Below are 17,550 nucleotides of genomic sequence, written 5' to 3'. Positions count from 1 at the left end.
TCTTTCTTTCTTTCTTTCTTTCTTTCTTTCTTTCTTTTTCTTCTCCTCCTTCTCCTTCTCCTCCTCCTTCTTCTTCTCCTTCTTCCTCTCTCTCTCTCTCTCTCTCTCTCTCTCTCTCTCTCTCTCTGAGCCAGAGTCTCTCTACATAAGTCTGGCTGGCCTGGAACTCAGTATATAGACCAGACTGGTCTTGAACTCACAGTGACCCACTTGCCTCTCAGAAGGTTGGTATTAAAGGCTGGTGTTGCCCTCCAGGAATTCTCCTCTTTGATTTTAGCTCTGGAGGAAGACCAGTTCACATTTGCTTGGGGCATCTCTGCAGTTCTGTTGTTGTTTTTTTGAGACAGGGTTTCTCTGTGTATCCCTGGCTGTTCTGGGACTCACTCTGTAGACCAGGCTGGCCTAGAACTCAGAAATCCACCTGCCTCTGCCTCCCAAGTGCTGGGATTAAAGGCATGTGCCACCACTGCCTGGTGATCTCTGCAGTTCTGGACTCAGCCCTCATTCATTCATCCCCACTTTAGACACTGCTCCTGTGTGCTCCTACATCCTTGCTTCCTTCTCTCGATCAGGAGGGCCAGGCCTAGAGGTATGTATGTTCAACTTAGCTCCTATGGAGGCTGAGGCAGAAGGATGGTCCGGAGGATGGTCCGCCTTAGCTACAGAGGGAGTTCAAGTCTAGCCTGGGTAACTAGACCCTGAGCCAAAATAAATATATAAACCCAACGTCCGTCCTGGTGTACATCTTCAATCCCAGCACTCAGGAGGGAGAGACATGCAGATCTCTGAGTTTGAGGCTAGCCATCGTGAGTTCCAGGACAGCCAGGGTTATATATTGAGACCCTGTCTGAAACAAAATAAAAAAAATATATAAATAAATAATAAAGGGCTGGTGATATACCTCAGCAGTAGAGAGTCAGCTCAGTACGTGGAAGCCTATGAGTTCAATCCACAGCAGAATGGAGAATAGCTTGGTTATCTGCAAACAGTTATGGAATGTTGTTCCTCATTAGTAATCTTCAGAGACCTATTATAGTCAGAGGACTTGCTCTCTAGCCATCCTTCATGTGCTCCAAATCCCAGAAGCTACTAGAACGCGTCTGGGTCTACCGTAGCACCTTTCACAGGTCCTGCTCTGGGACTCACAGAGCATGTGGTGAGTGGGCGAGCGAATGCAAGAATGAATGGCAGCGTCGGTGAGTGAGTGGGCACGAAGATGACAGCCGCTGGCTAAGAGCGGGGCAGTGGGAACGAACCGGAGGGCGGTAGCACTAGGCTACTGGGGCGGTACACGCACCAGCACTCAGTCTTGGACCGGAGCTGCTGAACACAGCCCGGGCCGAGGCCACGTGGTCGGGGCGTGGCCTCACAGACTGGTGTGAGCGGGGGGGCGTGGCGAGGTTGACGTGGGCGTGGCCACGCCGGACAAGAGCTGGCGTGGGCGGGGCTGGCCGGGCGGGCGCGGGAGGAAGTCACGTGGGCGAGCGGGCTCACATGACTGGCCGCGCGATGGACCCGCTGCCCTCGCCGGCAGTCGCTGCAGCAGCTGAGGCGGAGGCTGACGAGGAGGCGGATCCGCCGGCGACAGGTAGGGCACGCGGCCCGATGGCCCTGTGTGGAGAGCCAGGTGCTTCACACTCGGGGACCACCTGTCGGCGCCACACCTCGCCTGGCCGGGAGTGGGTGGGTGGACAGTCTTGGGGCCAGCCTCTTCCCTCTGCTCCCTGGGACGCTGCTCTTTCAGCCCTCCGTTAGCGCGCGGTCGTGTGGAGTTGCACCTGGGTCTTTTCTGATCCCACTTTGGAGACGTCGTCTAGAGAGTGGTTTATATTCATGAGTGACCATGCCCAGGGAAAGGGATGTGTCTTCGGTATAAGACTCTTTTTTCCTGGGGTCCCCGGCTTTGTGGACTGTGGGGACTTATCCATGTGGCCAGAGGCGCAAGGGTGGAGCTGGGCCTGGTGTGTTTCAGCCAGGTCTGACCAAGTGTCACTGAGTATGGCCATCTAGAGCACTGGTGGAAAGACAGGTTCTTCTCTTGGGACGAAGGGTTTAGGGTAGTACTTTTAACCTCAGGGGAGGGAGGACGTGAATGAACGCCTTAGAAGGATGGAGAGACGCACTGACTGGGTGGAACTCCCCTCGGAGTTGGTCAACAGTCTTTGGGTCTTGTTGGATAAAACATTGTATTTTTGAGGTTGTATGTTGGAGCCACCACTTAAGTGTATATACCTGGGCGCCTTGAGAAAAGGAGTCTGATCCAGAGCTACTTATGCCTTTTAAAAATGCTTTTTTTTTTAGGGCTGGAGAGATGGCTCAGTGGTTAAGAGCACTGACTGCTCTTCCAAAGGTCCTGAGTTCAAATCCCAGCAACCACATGGTGGCTCACAACCACCCGTAATGAGATGTGATGCTCTCATCTGGGGTGTCTGAAGACAGCTACAGTGTACTTACATATAATAAATAAATAAAATTTAAAAAAATGTTTTCTTAAAAAAATATTTCTAACTGTGTGTGTGTGTGTGTGTGTGTGTGTGTGTGTGTGTGTGTGTGTGTCTGTGTGCGCGCTGGTGCTCTTGGAGAACAGATATGTTAGATTCCCCCGGAAGCCAGTTTCACATGCTTGTTAGCCACTCAGTATAGCTGCTGGAACCCAAACTCATGGCCTCTGCAAGAGCTCTTGAGCCTGGGCTCTGAGCCCCTGTCTGATTCTTAAAGCAGTTCTTTATGGCTTGTAGCAGTGGTGATGGGTCAGAGATGTATGTCTTGACAAATTTGAGATCTTCCATATTATTTCATGCAGAACTCAGCTAATGGCTGACGTTAGAAAGGATTTCACCTGGATTTTTGACAGATCTTGGGCAGTGGTGTGACTTGTGTGTTAGTCATTGTCATGTAACCCTTCACGATTTACAGGCCATCCCAGTAGCAACGTAAGTAGAAAAATGGGTTGTCAGCCTGTCAGTTCATTCTGTATGAAACTTGGCACCAATCTGGTGACGTGGTGAAGGAGATGTTCTTCCTTCTGGGAGAAACTGATGTGGAGTGTGTCTTGCTGGAGCCTTTGGCTGGATGGGCTAGAATCAGAACACCTTTGGTTATCACTCTTGGGAAAATTTATTATTGTGTGCATGACATTCTTGTGGACAGTGTGGCCTGGCACAGGGATGGCAGTGACTTGTGGAGTCACTTCTCTCTTTCCACTGTTACTGAGTACTGGGGATGGAACTTCAGGTGGTTGGGCTTGTGTGTGTAAATGCAGTTAGGCGCTGAGCCCTCTCACCTGGGCCTGAGGATGGGTTTGCTTTCAGAGGTAATGAGCTCAGGCAGCCAACTTTCACAGGTTGATTTCAACTTCACTTCTACTTCATCCTCCTCACCATTTGCCTAGGAGCGTCCACCTTCACAGTTGGCTGATTTTGACATCTCAAAGGATTAACTAGTATGGCTTATGGGTACATAGCAGATTTCCACGTTGGCTACCCTTCAGAGCTGCTGGTAGTATTCATGCGTAAAGTAGTCTTTGTGTTTGTAGTGGTTTGGAATTGCTGGGAGGAAAATGGGCTTATTGTGGGTTTTCAGCACACAGATCCATTATTTGAAAGGTAAACCGTGCATACTCTGTAGCAGATTGCCCTTCAGGAGAACTGAATTTACTCTGCTGACCTGCCTGGTCTTGAGAAATCAGCCTTTGTCTCCTGACTTCTGGGATTAAAGGCATGTGCCACCACAATGAGCCTTATTTATTTATTTATTTATTTATTTTTGAGACAATGTTTGCTATGTAGCTCAGGCTCAGCCACGGTCTCCTGTCTTCCTACCTTGTCTTCTGAATGCTGAGATTGTAAGAACATACTACCTACCACACATGGCTGCACCTTGTGTGTCCAGAGGTCAGTGGTTCAAAGCAAGTTGCACTGGCTGAAAACAAAGTGTTTCAGCCTCCAGAGGCTGTAAGGGAGTGTTCATAGGCTGGCCTTCCCAGCTTGTAGAAGTGGCCAGCAACCCTAGGCTGATGGCCTCCTTTCTCTAGCAGTCCAGAGCCAGGTCTCTCTCGAGTTGCCTGGCTCTTTTTTTGTTTGTTTCCACTTTTAAGGACCCCTGTGAATAGGGTGGAGCACCTAGAAAAATCAAGATTTATTGTCTTACGTTCACTTCAGCTGATGAACAACCTCAAATTTCACTGTAATTCTAATTCCTTTTGCTGAATGAAAGTGAGAAGGTCCCAGGTTCTGGAACTACGATGTAGATATCTTTGGGGTCTTATATCTTGCTCATCAGAAGAAGATATCCTAGGAGTGTATTTGCACACTATACTAGGGTTTGCACACTTGCTGTCTTTGATGGAGGGCTGGCGCCGTGGTTCAGCCAGCAAAGGGACTTGCTGCCAAGCTTGGGTGTCCTATGTTTGATTTTCATATGGGGTGGATGGAGAGAATTAAGAATATTTAATTTTGTTCTAATATTCATTATCTTGATTAGCAATGAATTTCAGTTTCCTGGTGGGACTCAATATGAGTCTCTTCCTCAATGGCTCGCCACCTTATTTTTGTTTTAAAGATTTATAGGTGGGTGGTAGTGACCCATGCCTTTAATCCCAGCATTGGGAGGCAGAAGCAGGTGGACCTCTGAGTTTGAGGCTAGCTTGGTCTACAGAATGAGTTCTAGGATAGCTAGGGCTATTACACAGAGAGACCCTGTTTTGTTTCATTTTTTTAAAAAATGTATATGAAGTACACTGTTGCTGTCTTCAGACACACCAGAAGAGGGCATCACGTGAGTGCTAGGAATTGAACTCAGGACCTCTGGAAGAGCAGTCAGTGCTCTTAACTACTGAGCCATTTCTCCAGCTCCCAAAAATTTATTTATTTTTATTTATAAGAGTACACTGTAGCTGTCTTCAGACACACCAGAAGAGTGTATCAGATCCCATTACAGATGGTTGTGAGCCGTCATGTGTTTGCTGGGAATTGAACTCAGGATCTCTGGAAGAGCAGTCAGTTCTCTTAGCCAATGAGCCATCTCTTCAGCAAAGAAACCACAAACAAACAGATTTTATGTGTGTGAACACAGATATATATGTCTGTCTGTGCATACTTGGAGGTTGGAAAAGGGTGTCATATCCCTTGGAGCTAGCCTGACAGACATTTGTGGGACACTATACTTGTTGTGTGGGTGCTGAGATGTAAACTCAGGCCCTCATGATTGCAAGGCAAACCACCTCCTCCTCCTCCTCCTCCTCCTTCTCCTTCCTTTTTTTTTTTTTTTTTTTTCGAGACAGGGTTGTTCTGTGTAGTTCTGGCTGTCCTGGAACTCACTCTGTAGACCAGGCTGGCCTCAAACTTAGAAAACTACCTGCCTCTGCCTTCCAAGTGCTGGGATTAAAAGCATGTGCTACCACTGCCTGGCTTGCAAACATTCTTAAGAATGAGCCGTCTAGCCTCCCACCTTTTTTTGAGACAGAGTCTCACACTGAATCCTGGAGCTTGCTTGTTTGGCCACATTGGTTGCCAGCAAGCTGCAAGATTCTCCTTTGGAAATGAGTTCTGTGCTGGAATTCCAGGTACACACTACCATGCTGTCACAGACACAGCAAGCACTTTATTGACTGAGCCATCTCCCTCGCTCCCTCTTGCCTTAGTATTTGGAATGAACTGTGGTGCCACAGGAGGCCCAGGCAGGAGGCTCATGAGCTTAAAAACAAAGAAACAAACAAACAAAACATGAGCTACATCCAGAGACACTGTCTTCACAAGAGAGTGAAGAAGACTCTTATGACTAAGTGGATAAAGGCCCACTCTGCCAAGCCTGACTACTGTGCTTGATCTCTGAAACCCTCGCGATGCAAGGAGAGAGGTGAGTCTCAAAAGTGGTCCTTTGACTTTCACACATGTGCTGTGGCACACCTCTGTCCCCCTCCCTTGATAATAAAAAAATTAAAAAACAGTTTAAAAATTAATAGACTGTTTTAGGCTTGGTAGTGCATGCCTTTAATCCCAACAGTTAGGAGGCAGAGGCAGGCAGGCAGATTCCTGTGAGTTCTAGGCCAGCCAAGATTGCATAGTAAGACCTGTGTTATTCTCTCCAGCAAACAAAGACATTAATGTCCATTTAACAAATAGAGAGGCTGGAGAGAGGACTGGGTTTTTATCATCAGCACCAAGATGGCCTCTGGGTATCTGTAACTCTAGTTTCAGGGGCTCTAACCATCTCTTTTGGCCTTTTTGGGAATAGCATACACATGATGCACAGACATACAGGCAAAACATCCATACATATGAAAGAAAAGCTAGAGAAATGGTTCAGCAGTAAGAGTACTTGCTGTTCTTTCAGAGGATCCTTAGTTTTAGGTCACAGTACCCATATGGCTACTTAACAGTCTGAAACTCCAGTTCTAGGATATTCTATGCCCTCTTTTAGCTCCACAGGCATGCACATGTTGCACACATATGCACATACACAGGTAGAACATGCAAACACATAACATTAAAAACAGAAAGAAAAACACAGTGGAGCTGGGGGTGTGGCTCATTGGAAGAACACTTGTTCAGTATGCACAAGGTCTTGGTTCCAAACTCAGCAATGTGGAAATAATAATACTGAGACTCACGGGAGCTGTTTGGTGCTGATATAACTTAGAATCTCATTTCAGGGCTGCTGGGCAGCATGGTGTGCCTGGTCCAACATCTGTTTTGTGTGTGTGTGTGTGTGTGTGTGAGAGAGAGAGAAACAGAGAGAGACAGAGACAGAGACCAACATCTGTTTTGTGTCTCTGTGTGTGTGTGTGTGTGTGTGTGAGAGAGAGAGAGAGAGAGAGAGAGACAGAGACAGAGACAGAGGCAGAGACCAACATCTGGTGTGTGTGTGTGTGAGAGAGAGAGAAAGAGAGAGAGACACAGAGAGAGACAGAGAGAGAGACAGAGACAGACAAAGAGAACATGTAAGCAATGTGTGCGTGTGTGTGAGAGACAGAGAGAGACAGACACTGAGCGCGTAAGCACACATAATATACAAATAAACTGCACACTGCTGCTGTGTGTCTCTGCCCAGCCTACTTCAATCCTTGGGACCTCGGTTTAGTCCAGGAGGGCCAGAGGAGTCTGGTCTCCATTGTGTTAGCATGGCTCCTTTGGTGGCATTCCATGCATTCCAGTGGGCAGCTATCCTCCTGTTCTTTCTGTGGTCAGGACCCTTGGCCTTTGCTGTTCACTGCCCTGCCTCCTATTCTGCAGCTCTGGCCTGCTCTTCCTGCCCTGCCAGAGCTCACACCCCCTGACCCTCAGTTCTTTGCTTAAGTGAGGTTTCCTTCTGTGGGCATTTGCACTTGTCACAGTTCATTGAGCTGTCTCCTCAGATGTGTGCAGTTGATGGTGGTTAAATCACCCCTGAAATGGCTGCTCACATAAGAGCATTCATCTTCCTGTTTTATACGCTGTCATCTGAAAATGTGAGATTTTTCTTTAGATCTCAGCACCTAGAATAATACCTTATTTATAGGAGGGGCCCAAATGTTTGAAGAAAACTACATATTATCATATGTCTGTCTCTCTCTCTCTCTCTCTCTCTCTCTCTCTCTCTCTCTCTCTCTCTCTTTGTTTCTTTGAGACAGGGTTTCTCTGTGTAGCCCTGGCTGTCCTGGTACTCACTCTGTAGACCAGGCTGACCTCGAACTCAGAAATGCTCCTGCCTCTGCCTCCCAAGTGCTGGGATTAAGGGTGTGCGTCACCACTGCCTGGCTATCATATGTCTCTTAAAAGATAGCATCATTCTTTTTTTTTTTTAGTTTTATTTTATGTGTATGAGTACACTGTAGCTGTACAGATGACCGTGAGCCATCATGTGGTTGCTGGGAATTGAGTTTAGGACTGCTCCACCTCTGGTCCCTGCTCACTCCGGCCCCACTTGCTCTGGCTTAATACACTGTAGCTGTTTTCAGATGCACCAGAAGAGGGCGTCAGATCTCATTATGGGTGGTTGTAAGCCACCATGTGGTTGCTGGGATCCGAACTTAGGACCTTTACCTGCTGAGCCATCTAGTCAGCCCCAGCATCATTCTTTTAATAGTTTATTTTAAAACACTTTTTTAGTTTTATTCAATTTTATGTGTGTTTTGCTGTATACACATGTAAACATATAAGATTATATATATATGTGTGTGTGTGTGTGTGTGTGTGTGTGTGTGTGTATGTGTGTACAGATAGATAGATAAATAGAATACCTTGCATGCTTGTCTGGTGCCCAACTTTGCTCAGTTTTGCCCTTCTTCCACCATCTCTTGCCTGTCTCCCGATTTGTCTCTGTTCTCTCTTGGCTAATGATGTAGCTGCTTGGATGAAGTCCTGGGTCCTGTCCCCAGTAATAAATAAACTGGGTGTAGTAGAGCCAGATCTAGACTATATGCAACCATGCCTTAACTAACACACACACACACACACACACACACACACACACACACACACACACACACAATTTGCAAGGTAAATGTATCAATCTGAAGAAAGAGGAACTAAACTTTGTGTCTATTATGTAGAACAGACTTTGCCAGAATTTGCGGTTAGCAAGAAAGTGATGTATTCCGAGCAGGGGAATTCTGTTTTCATGTTACTTTTGTTTCCTGAGAAAAATGAAGCACAAACAAGACATGTTTTGCTGTGCAGTGTGCTAGGGTGGTGGGCAGAGGCCACAGGAAGGACTGCTGTGGGCACAACTGGGAACTGCAGGTGAGATTGGACCTGAGGCTGTGTAGCCTCTTGAAGCTGGACTTCTCCAGTTTTCTTTACAACATCACTAATGAATTAGAATCTGAACTAAGAGAGGTGTGGTTTTGGAAACATGTTTGGAGGTAAATGATGGCCTCAGCTCTTGGAGAATCAGATCCAGGTTTTATTTTGATTTTAGACTGATTTCATGTAACCTAGACTGGTCTCAAACTTGCTTTTTAGTCAAGGCTGGCCCTGAACTATGGACATCTATCTCTCAAATGCTGCTTATAGGCATGCACCATCATTACTGGTTTGTGCAGGGTTGGGCATAAACCCAAGGCCTCCCACATGGTAGATGAGGATTCCACCTTGAGCCCTAGCCCTAGCCCCAGCCCCAGCCCAGTTCTAGTGATTGAACACACTATACTGTGCATGCTAAGGCATATACTGAGACCTAAGCAAGGGCTCTGATTCTGAGTGATGTTCTAGCCCTCTTTTTGTCGTTAGTTGTTGTTTTAATGTGCCTGCATGCGTGTGTACACACTTGAATGTTTATGTGTGTCTGGATGCACATTCGTGGAGGACAGATGTTAATGTTGCGTGTCTCTGTCGGTCTCCATCTTTTTTGTTTGTTTTTTAGTCGGGGGGGGGGGCGGGGTGTCTCATTTTGTAGCCTTGGCTGGTCTGGAACTCTCTGTGTAGACCAGGCTAACCATAAATTCAGAAGTGCACCTGCTTCTGCCTCCTGAGTGCTGGAATTAAAGGTGCATACTGCCATGCTCTTCTTTACCTTATTTTTTGAGATACTAGTCTTTTACTGAACCTGGAGCTGGCAGAGTCAGCTAGACTGACTATCTGCTAGCTCCAGGGATCCTCATGGTTCCACCTTCCTGCTGCTGGTACTGTAGGCACGCATCAGTACACTCAGATTACTTTTTTCTTTCCATTTTTTTGTTTTTGTAATTTTTTTTTTGTTGTTGTTCTTGTTTTTGTTTTGAGACAGGGTTTCTCTGTGTAGCCCTAGCTGTCCTGGAACTCGTTCTGTAGACTAGGCTGGCCTTGAACTCACAGGTCAGCCTGCCTCTGCCTCTCTATTAAATGTGTGGGCTATCACCACCTGGAAAAGCTTGTTTGTTTATTTTTGAGACAAGGTCTCATATAGCCCAGGTTGGCCTCATACTCACTATGTAGCTGAGGATGCCATTAAATTCCTGATCCTCTTGCTTTCTCTTCCTGAGTACAGGGATGGTAGGCATCACCCTGGCTCCTGGTTTATATAGTGCTGAGTGTTCAGAACCCAGAACATCTTGCTAAGCAAGCACTCTACCAACCTTCCTATCCATACAGTTATGTCATTTACCAACAGTCCTCCAAGCCTGGCTGCACCTGGGAAGTAATGACTGCTGGAGTCTTATGGAGGAGTTGAAACCAGACCCAGTAACACTTAATGCTGGACGAGAATGGTGCTTTGAGGAACTGTTGCATAAGCACAGAGAATCGCTAGCGCAGACATTTTTCCAGAGACTCCAATCCCTCAGCATCTTCCTGCAGTTCCTTGTTTCCTGTTCAGCTTACGAAGTTGTCCTCACTGTGTCCCAGATACATGCTTTCGTAGTCTGTTTCTTCCTGCTAATGTTTTTCTGCTGTGCTAAGTAGGTTTTCCGTTTTTCATTTTTTTTAAATTTGGTGGAGACTGGGTTTGTGCAGCCCAGACTAGCCTTGAACTCACTGTGTAGCAAAGGATGACCTTTTGATCCCCCTGCCTCCACTTCCCACATGTGGAGATCAGAGGCATGTTCCACCACTCTGGGTTTTGTAATGCTGGAACCCAGAGCATACTGTGTGCCAAGCATGGGCCCCCACCTGAGCTCAGCTGTCATGTTGTTTTGAAATGTTCTATTCAATGAGGCAGCATTGACACGGTGACTGCCATATAGTCAGTTAGTGACATTGCTGAGAATGGGATATTGTACTACTCTGAAGAGCTTGGTGGCACATACCTTTGACCCCAGCACTTGGGAGGCAGAGGCATGTGATCTGTGAGTTGGGTCCCTGAGGCTGGAACTGGATGGAAGCTAAGGAGAAGCAGGGCACAAGCAGAAGAAGGGGCAAGGCTGGGGTCCTGGATTAGTTACTTTTCTATTGCTGTGACAAAACACCCAGGACCAAGGCATTTAGTTGAGCTTATGGTTTCCAGAGAGTTAGAGTCCATGGTGGTGGAACAAAGGTATGGTGGCAGATACAGCTGAGAGTTACATCTTGATCCACAACTAGGCAGCAGGGATGGACAAATACACACACACACACACACACACACACACACACACATCTTTTGACACCTCAAAGCATTCTCCCTACCCACCCACCCAGTGACAGATCTCCTCGAACAAGGCCACACCTGCAAATCCTTCCTAAACAATTCCACCAGTTGGGGCCCAGTTCATCAAACATGTGAGCCTCTGGGAGCCATTCTCATTCAAACCACAGCAGGTCTGTCCTATGCTCTGCTCTGCTCTGCTCGGGTTTGGTATACTGCTTTGGGGACCTAGGGAAGACGATCTCCTATGGAGGATTTGCAGGGTTCAGAGCTCAGCTTGGAGAGTAGGCTTTCTAAGGCCCCCTGTTGGTCTCTGGTGTGCTTCTCCTGTGGAACAGTTTAGGCCTCACTTGCAGTCACTTGCAGGTAAGGAAATGACAGTGCAAGGTGGTCTGTAGTAAGTGGGGGCATTGGGGTCACACCAGGTACCTGGCTATAGTGAGGAGCCTTTCCTGACTGCCAAGGACATAGGCCTGTATTCTATCTACTTCTGTGACTTCTTATTCTGCCCCAAACTCACTGAGCAGTGTCTCACCAGAGAGGCCTGGAATCTCCCCTCACCTGGCTTCCTGATGGGGGATTGTGGCTAGGGATTGTCTTTGTATACTGCCCAAGCCAGGTGGGATTCTCCCTTCTCCTCAGAGCAGACCGATCTAACATGATGAAAGGACACATCGAAAGAAAGCACCTACTTGCTTGACTAGCCTGTTGGCTTCTGGTTTAGGCACAGCAGTACATCTGGCCAGCAGGCACAGGGCATGGAGGCTGATGCCCAGCAGGGCTCAGCCAGCAGTGTGGCTCTTTGGCTGGTTGCCACCACCACTTCCTGAATTCTGGGAGGCACTGACTGATCTAGTTCCCCAGAATGAATTATGGTCTCCACTGTCACCAGCTTAGCTTTGGTTAGCTCATTTTGGGGTTTCAGGATATCTCAGTGTCATATGACAGCTACTTTGGCATGGAAAATCTAGTCTCCTCACTTGGTATAGATGTGGGTGTTGGGGAGGATCTGACTCAATAGTTCCCTTTCTGTAACACATTCCAGTTCCTAATTTGTTGTGTGGATTTTAGAGCCTTCTAATTCAGGTCAACTATATTCTTGGGCTGTCTACGCCTCCAGCAATGGAAGGCAGGGACCTCTGCCTTAGCTTTCTTGTTCTTATTGCAGATCAATATGGCTTATGTAAATGGATTCACTCTTGTGGCGCTTGGCTAATTAGACTCCCAGGGCCTGCTGGGCATTTTCTGAGAGCACCTAGCTTTTTGTTTAGTTTTTAGAGACAGGAATTTAGGTAGCCCAGACTGGCTTTGAACTTGCAGTGTAGCCAAGGGTCACCTTGAACTCCTACCTCCACTTGATAATACATATAGGCAGCACCTGGTTTATGCAGTACTGGGGATGGTATCCAGGGCTTTGTGAGTGCTAGGCAAGCCCTCCACTGAACCACATAACCAGCGCTTCCCTCCATACCTTCTCTGCCCCTTTTTGAGACAGGCTGTCACTGTAGTCCAGGCTGGCTTTGAACTCTCTGGATGTTCTGTGTCCATGTGCTAGGACTATAAGATTGTGCCACCAGGCTTACTTCCACAGTGCCAGCTCAGGTGGGCTTTCTGTGTAGCCTTTACTAGGATAGGGATGGTCCTGAGATGTGGATATTTCCACTTTGTGTCAGAAAGCCAGGCTGACTTTCAGAGTGGCTAACCACAGAAAGGAGAAGTAAAAAAAGAAAGAAAGAGAAAGAAAGAAAAAGCCCCAGCAAACTGGAAACAGACAGAGTAGAGAGACACAAGGATACTTTTTTGGAACTTTGAACTCAGAGTCAGTTTTTCCAAGATTTCCAACACTGGCAAACAGCGTTGCTCCCTTTAAACGCTGGAAGGATGCCATTGGACTTCCCGATGGGTGAGTGGTTCCATGATGAGAGGCCTGGGGTTTCTGAGGTGCAAGTTGAAGTTTGATAGATTCTTTTAGAAGCAGGGTCCAGTAGAAGGGCTGCCTCTGCTGCTAGAGTGCTTGCCTAGCATGTACAAGGCTCTGGGTTCCATTCCCAGCACCAGGTAGAGTAGGCATGGGGGTAGTAGTGCATGTCTCTAATCTCTGCATTTGAGAGGAGTTCAAGGTCATCTTGCGCTGTATAGAGACTTTGAAGCCAGCTTGTATATGTCACACTCTGTCTCCAAAAAAAGAGAGTCTTGGTGGTTTGTGGGGAGCAGGGTCCCTCTAGTACCCTTTGCCCATGCCTGCCTCCTGCCTCTGATTTGAGTTGCAAGAGCTCATCAGAAGAATGTCTCTAGCCCAGCACCTCTGCATCAGCACATCTGAGCTAGGCCTGTGAGGTTTTCCCCACTGTGGTCTATGTGCGTGTACTAATCACTGAAAGGACTATCTACTGACCAGCTTGAAAGTGACAGTGTGTGAGACAGTGCATGTGTGGGTGCCTACCATGTAGTCCTGGCTGGTCTGAACTCGATGTGCTGTCCAAGCTGGCTTGGAAATCACAGAGATCTCCCTGCTGTGCCTCCTAAGCGCTGGATTAAAGATGTGTATAGCTATGCCCAGCCCACATGTTCATAAGCAGGTCTCAGACCCTTCCTAGTGAGTCTATGATCTATCTCCCTTGGAGCCCAGGACTAGTCTGCTTCATTTTTTGTTTCTTTCTTTTGCTTGTGAGCTAGACTTTTTAACAGCTGAGCCTTCTCTCATGTCCTCTTTGTTTCTTTGAGTTAGGGTCTCACTGTATAGCTCAGGCTGGCCTGGAACTTCTGACCTTCTTATCTCTGCCTCTAAGTAAATACATAGATTAATTTCATGGGCCACCACTCATAGCTGCAGCGTGGCTCTCTTTATTAATTTATTGTTATTGTTATTACTACTACTACTGTTGTTGTTGTTTTTCAAGACAGGGTTTCTCTCTGTAGCTTTGGCTGTGCCGTGACAACTGGCCTGTTTTTCTTTCCTTTTCTTTCTTTTTTTTAAAAAAGATTTATTTATCATGTGCACAGTGTTCTGTCTGCATATATGCCTGTACACTAGAAGAGGGCACCAGATCCCATTTTTGATGGTTGTGAACCATCATGTGGTTGCTGTGATTACACTTAGGTCTTCTGGAAGAGCAGTCAATGGTCTTAAGCTCTGAGCCATCTCTCTAGTCCAAATGGCCTGTTTTTCAATTTTTTAAAATTATATTTATACTTGTCAGGTGGTGGTGGTACATATGTTTGATTCCAGCACTCGGGAAGTAGAGGCAGGTGGATCTCTGAATTTGAGGCCAGCTGGTCTACAGTTCTAGAGCAAAAAAATTATGTGTGTGTGAGAAGGTTGTCCTCTTGGCCTCCATGTGCATGTGACCTGAACCCAGGTTGTCTCTGATAGTCTTACCCCTGAGCTGTGTCTCAACTCCTTTATAGTTTTTTGTTTTTGTTTTTGTTTTTTTGTTTTTGTTTTTCGAGACAGGGTTTCTCTGTATAGCTCTGGCTGTCCTGGAATTCACTCTGTAGACCAGGCTGGCCTCGAACTCAGAAATCCACCTGCCTCTGCCTCCCAAGTGCTGGGATTAAAGGTGTGCACCACCACCGCCTGGCCTTCTTTATAGTTCTTAACATTTACATCTGTGGTCCCTTTTTTATTGCCTTTTCAAGACATTGGCTCAGGAATGCTTTGAGCTTGCAGGGTAGCCCAGGCTGGCTTTGACCTGAGCTCTTTTTCCTTTCATCTTCTGGTTGCTTCTGTCGAGGATGTGAGCTACCACACTCAGCTGTGATCCTCTTTTTGTTTTTGTTTTTTGAGACAGGGTTTCTTTGTGTAGGCCTGGCTGTCCTGGAATTCACTATGTAGACCAGGCTGGCTTAGAACTCAGAGATCCTCTACCTACTAATGTTAAGAACTATAAGGAAGATCAGTAGATGAAGCACTTCTATCTTGGAGTAGTGTTTGAACTAAGTTTACAGGATTTGGATCAGATCTCCACACTAATAGGCACTAGCAGGCTAGGATGGCCCACAAGGTTTGTCGATATTGTGTTCCCAAGTAAGGACGTTGAGCTACTGCTGGAGACATGGCTCCACTCTCTGTAGCTTAGCTGTCTATGTTGTACACTGTAGCATTACATCACCAGGGTTCTTCCTTATGTTCCTTTGGCAAAACGGATATGGCTGACTGACTGCAGGGGCTCATGGTGCAGGAGGAAGGATCCCACCAGCAGGAGGCGTTGTCTCAGGGTTCACCACTGTTGTGTCTGTTGCTGATCATCCTCATCAGCAGCTTTTGTTGCTGCTGCTCACTCAGGCACAGTTCCCATCGCTTGCAAGACTGTAAATGAAGATATGTTGATGCTGGAAGGATGAGCAGTTGTTACCATGGTAACGTACAGTTTCTACTCTTTGCTTGAGTTTATGACTTTGCACTCATTCATCCAGCAGGTGTTAACTGTGTATCTGCTATGGACCGGGCATCTTTCTTTTAATTAAACACACGCACACACATATACACACTCACACGCTATTGGGGCTAGAGAGATGGCTCAGTGGTTGAGAGCACTGGCTGCTCTCCAGGTGGCTAGAGTTCAGTTCCCAGTACCCACATGGCAGCAATACAAGTCTGTAGCTCTAGTTCTAGGGGATCCAACACCCTCTTCTGACCTCAGGCACTGCAGGCACATGGTGCCAAATACACACATAAGATAAAGTTTTTAAAATGTTTTGTTCATGTGTGTATACCTGTTTGTGTATGCAGCTCCTTCCCACCCCCACTCACTGTCCCAGAGATCACTTGTCAAGCCCCCAGAAATCCTCCCATCTTGGTCTCTACAGCATGTACTACTGCATCTGCCATATCCCCCTTAGTGCTGGAGATCAAGTGCAGGCCCTTATTCTTGCAGGAAGCACTTCACTGGCTGAACTATCTATCTCTATACTGTTTCAGTATTGAGGTCAAATAATTCAGTTTTGGCTAATCTAGCTAGCCACCTTGCTCTATGGAGTTGTATCGGTCTCCTAGACAAGGGAGTTATGGTGGCTGGCCTCTGTGGCACTTGACGTTTACATGTTCTCGGGATCTGAACTCATATCCTCACACTTCTGAGGCAAGTGCTTTATCCATAGAGCCACATCCTCAGCCCGTCACTATTCTCAGTTCTTGGGATAGTATCTGGACATGGTGAATACAGACTACCTTGCAGAGCTTATAGTCTCGTGAGAACCACACAGCAGTCAGGAGATGATGTGTTAGGGGCCTTAATGTTACAAACCACAGCCATCACCAATAAAAAATGCCACAGAGAAAGCAATGCTCACAGCGAGGCTCCTGAGGAGTGTAAGAGCTTGGTCCAGCCATGTAGGGATTGGGTGAAGGCAGGGTGAGCCTTCTGGGCAGAGGAGACAGTGCCAAGCCTGGGTCTCAGGTAGCCCAGGCTGGTCTGGGACTCTTGCTGGATGGCTCACCCTTGGTTGGTGGGGTGCTGGGGATGGAACCCAACACTTTGTGCATGCTAGGCAAGCACTCAACCCACTGAGACACATGCCAGCCTGGTTTCTTCTTTTAACATAATGAGGGGGTTCCCCCCACCACTGTGTTTCAAGAGAGTACTTGGTCCTTCCATGAACAGGGTCTTTGAGGATGCTTTACTATTAGGAATCTGGCATCAGTCCCACAGGCAGAAAAACAAGTTTGTGATTCCATCGACTATCCTGATCACTGAGTGAAATCACAGCAGAATTGTTCTGTTTCAGGCTGCTTATGCCCTTTATAGTAGCAGAGACCAGTTGACAGGTCTAGCTAAGTGAAGCTCAGTGATGTCCCCTGCTGTGAGGGCTCATCTTCATAGGCAGGTAGGGTGGTATATTACTACACATGAACAAAAGGATTGCAGTAAGCCCAGGAATTACACTAGACAGAGTGGTACTGGCTTGTAGCTACTCTAGAGTTGGAGTAGAACTTGAAACTTGGCCTGCCTAGGAATTTTTAAAAAAAGATTTATTTATTTTATTTATATTAGTACACTGTAGCTGTCTTCAGACACACCAGAAACCAGAAGAGGGCATCAGATCCCATTACAGATGGTTGTGAGCTACCATATGGTTGCTGGGAATTGAACTCAGGTCCTCTGGAAGAGCAGTCAGTGCTCTTAACCACTGAGCCATCTCTCCAGCCCGGAATTTTTTTTTTTTTTAAAGATTTATTTATGTATATAGCGTTTTGCCTGAATGTATGCCTGCACCCCAGAAGAGGGTACCAGATCTCATTATAAATGGTTAAGAGCCACCATCTGGTTGCTGGGAATTGAATTCAGAACCTCTGGAAGAGCAAATGCTCTTAACCTCTGAGCCAGCTCTCCAGCTCCTGCCTGGGAATCTTATGAATGAAACTTTTTCTGAAAACAGAAAGTGAAAACAGGGATGAGGGATGTGGCTCGGTGGTGGAGCCCCTGCCTAGAGTCCCCCAGTGAGGGGCTGGGGTGTGGCTCACTGGTAGAGCCCCTGCCTAGAGTCCCCCAGTGAGGGGCTGGGGTGTGGCTCAGTGGTAGAGCCCCTGCC

At 47.1% G+C, this 17,550-nt stretch overlaps 1 protein-coding gene across 1 annotated transcript in view; it reads left to right on the top strand.

Moving 5' to 3' along the window:
* Window positions 1-1,433: 1,433 nt before the first annotated feature.
* Window positions 1,434-17,550, top strand: part of Snx8 (sorting nexin 8) — a 48,747-nt gene continuing 32,630 nt past the window's right edge. Inside the window, exon 1 of the mRNA XM_031338523.1 lies at window positions 1,434-1,588. Coding sequence (XP_031194383.1) covers window positions 1,495-1,588 — 94 coding nt within the window. The 5' untranslated portion in view covers window positions 1,434-1,494. The remainder of the gene's footprint in view (window positions 1,589-17,550) is intronic.

Source organism: Mastomys coucha, unplaced genomic scaffold (genome assembly GCF_008632895.1).
Source record: "Mastomys coucha isolate ucsf_1 unplaced genomic scaffold, UCSF_Mcou_1 pScaffold22, whole genome shotgun sequence".
Lineage (NCBI taxonomy): Eukaryota > Metazoa > Chordata > Mammalia > Rodentia > Muridae > Mastomys > Mastomys coucha.
This window is presented reverse-complemented; position numbering and strand designations above follow the sequence as displayed.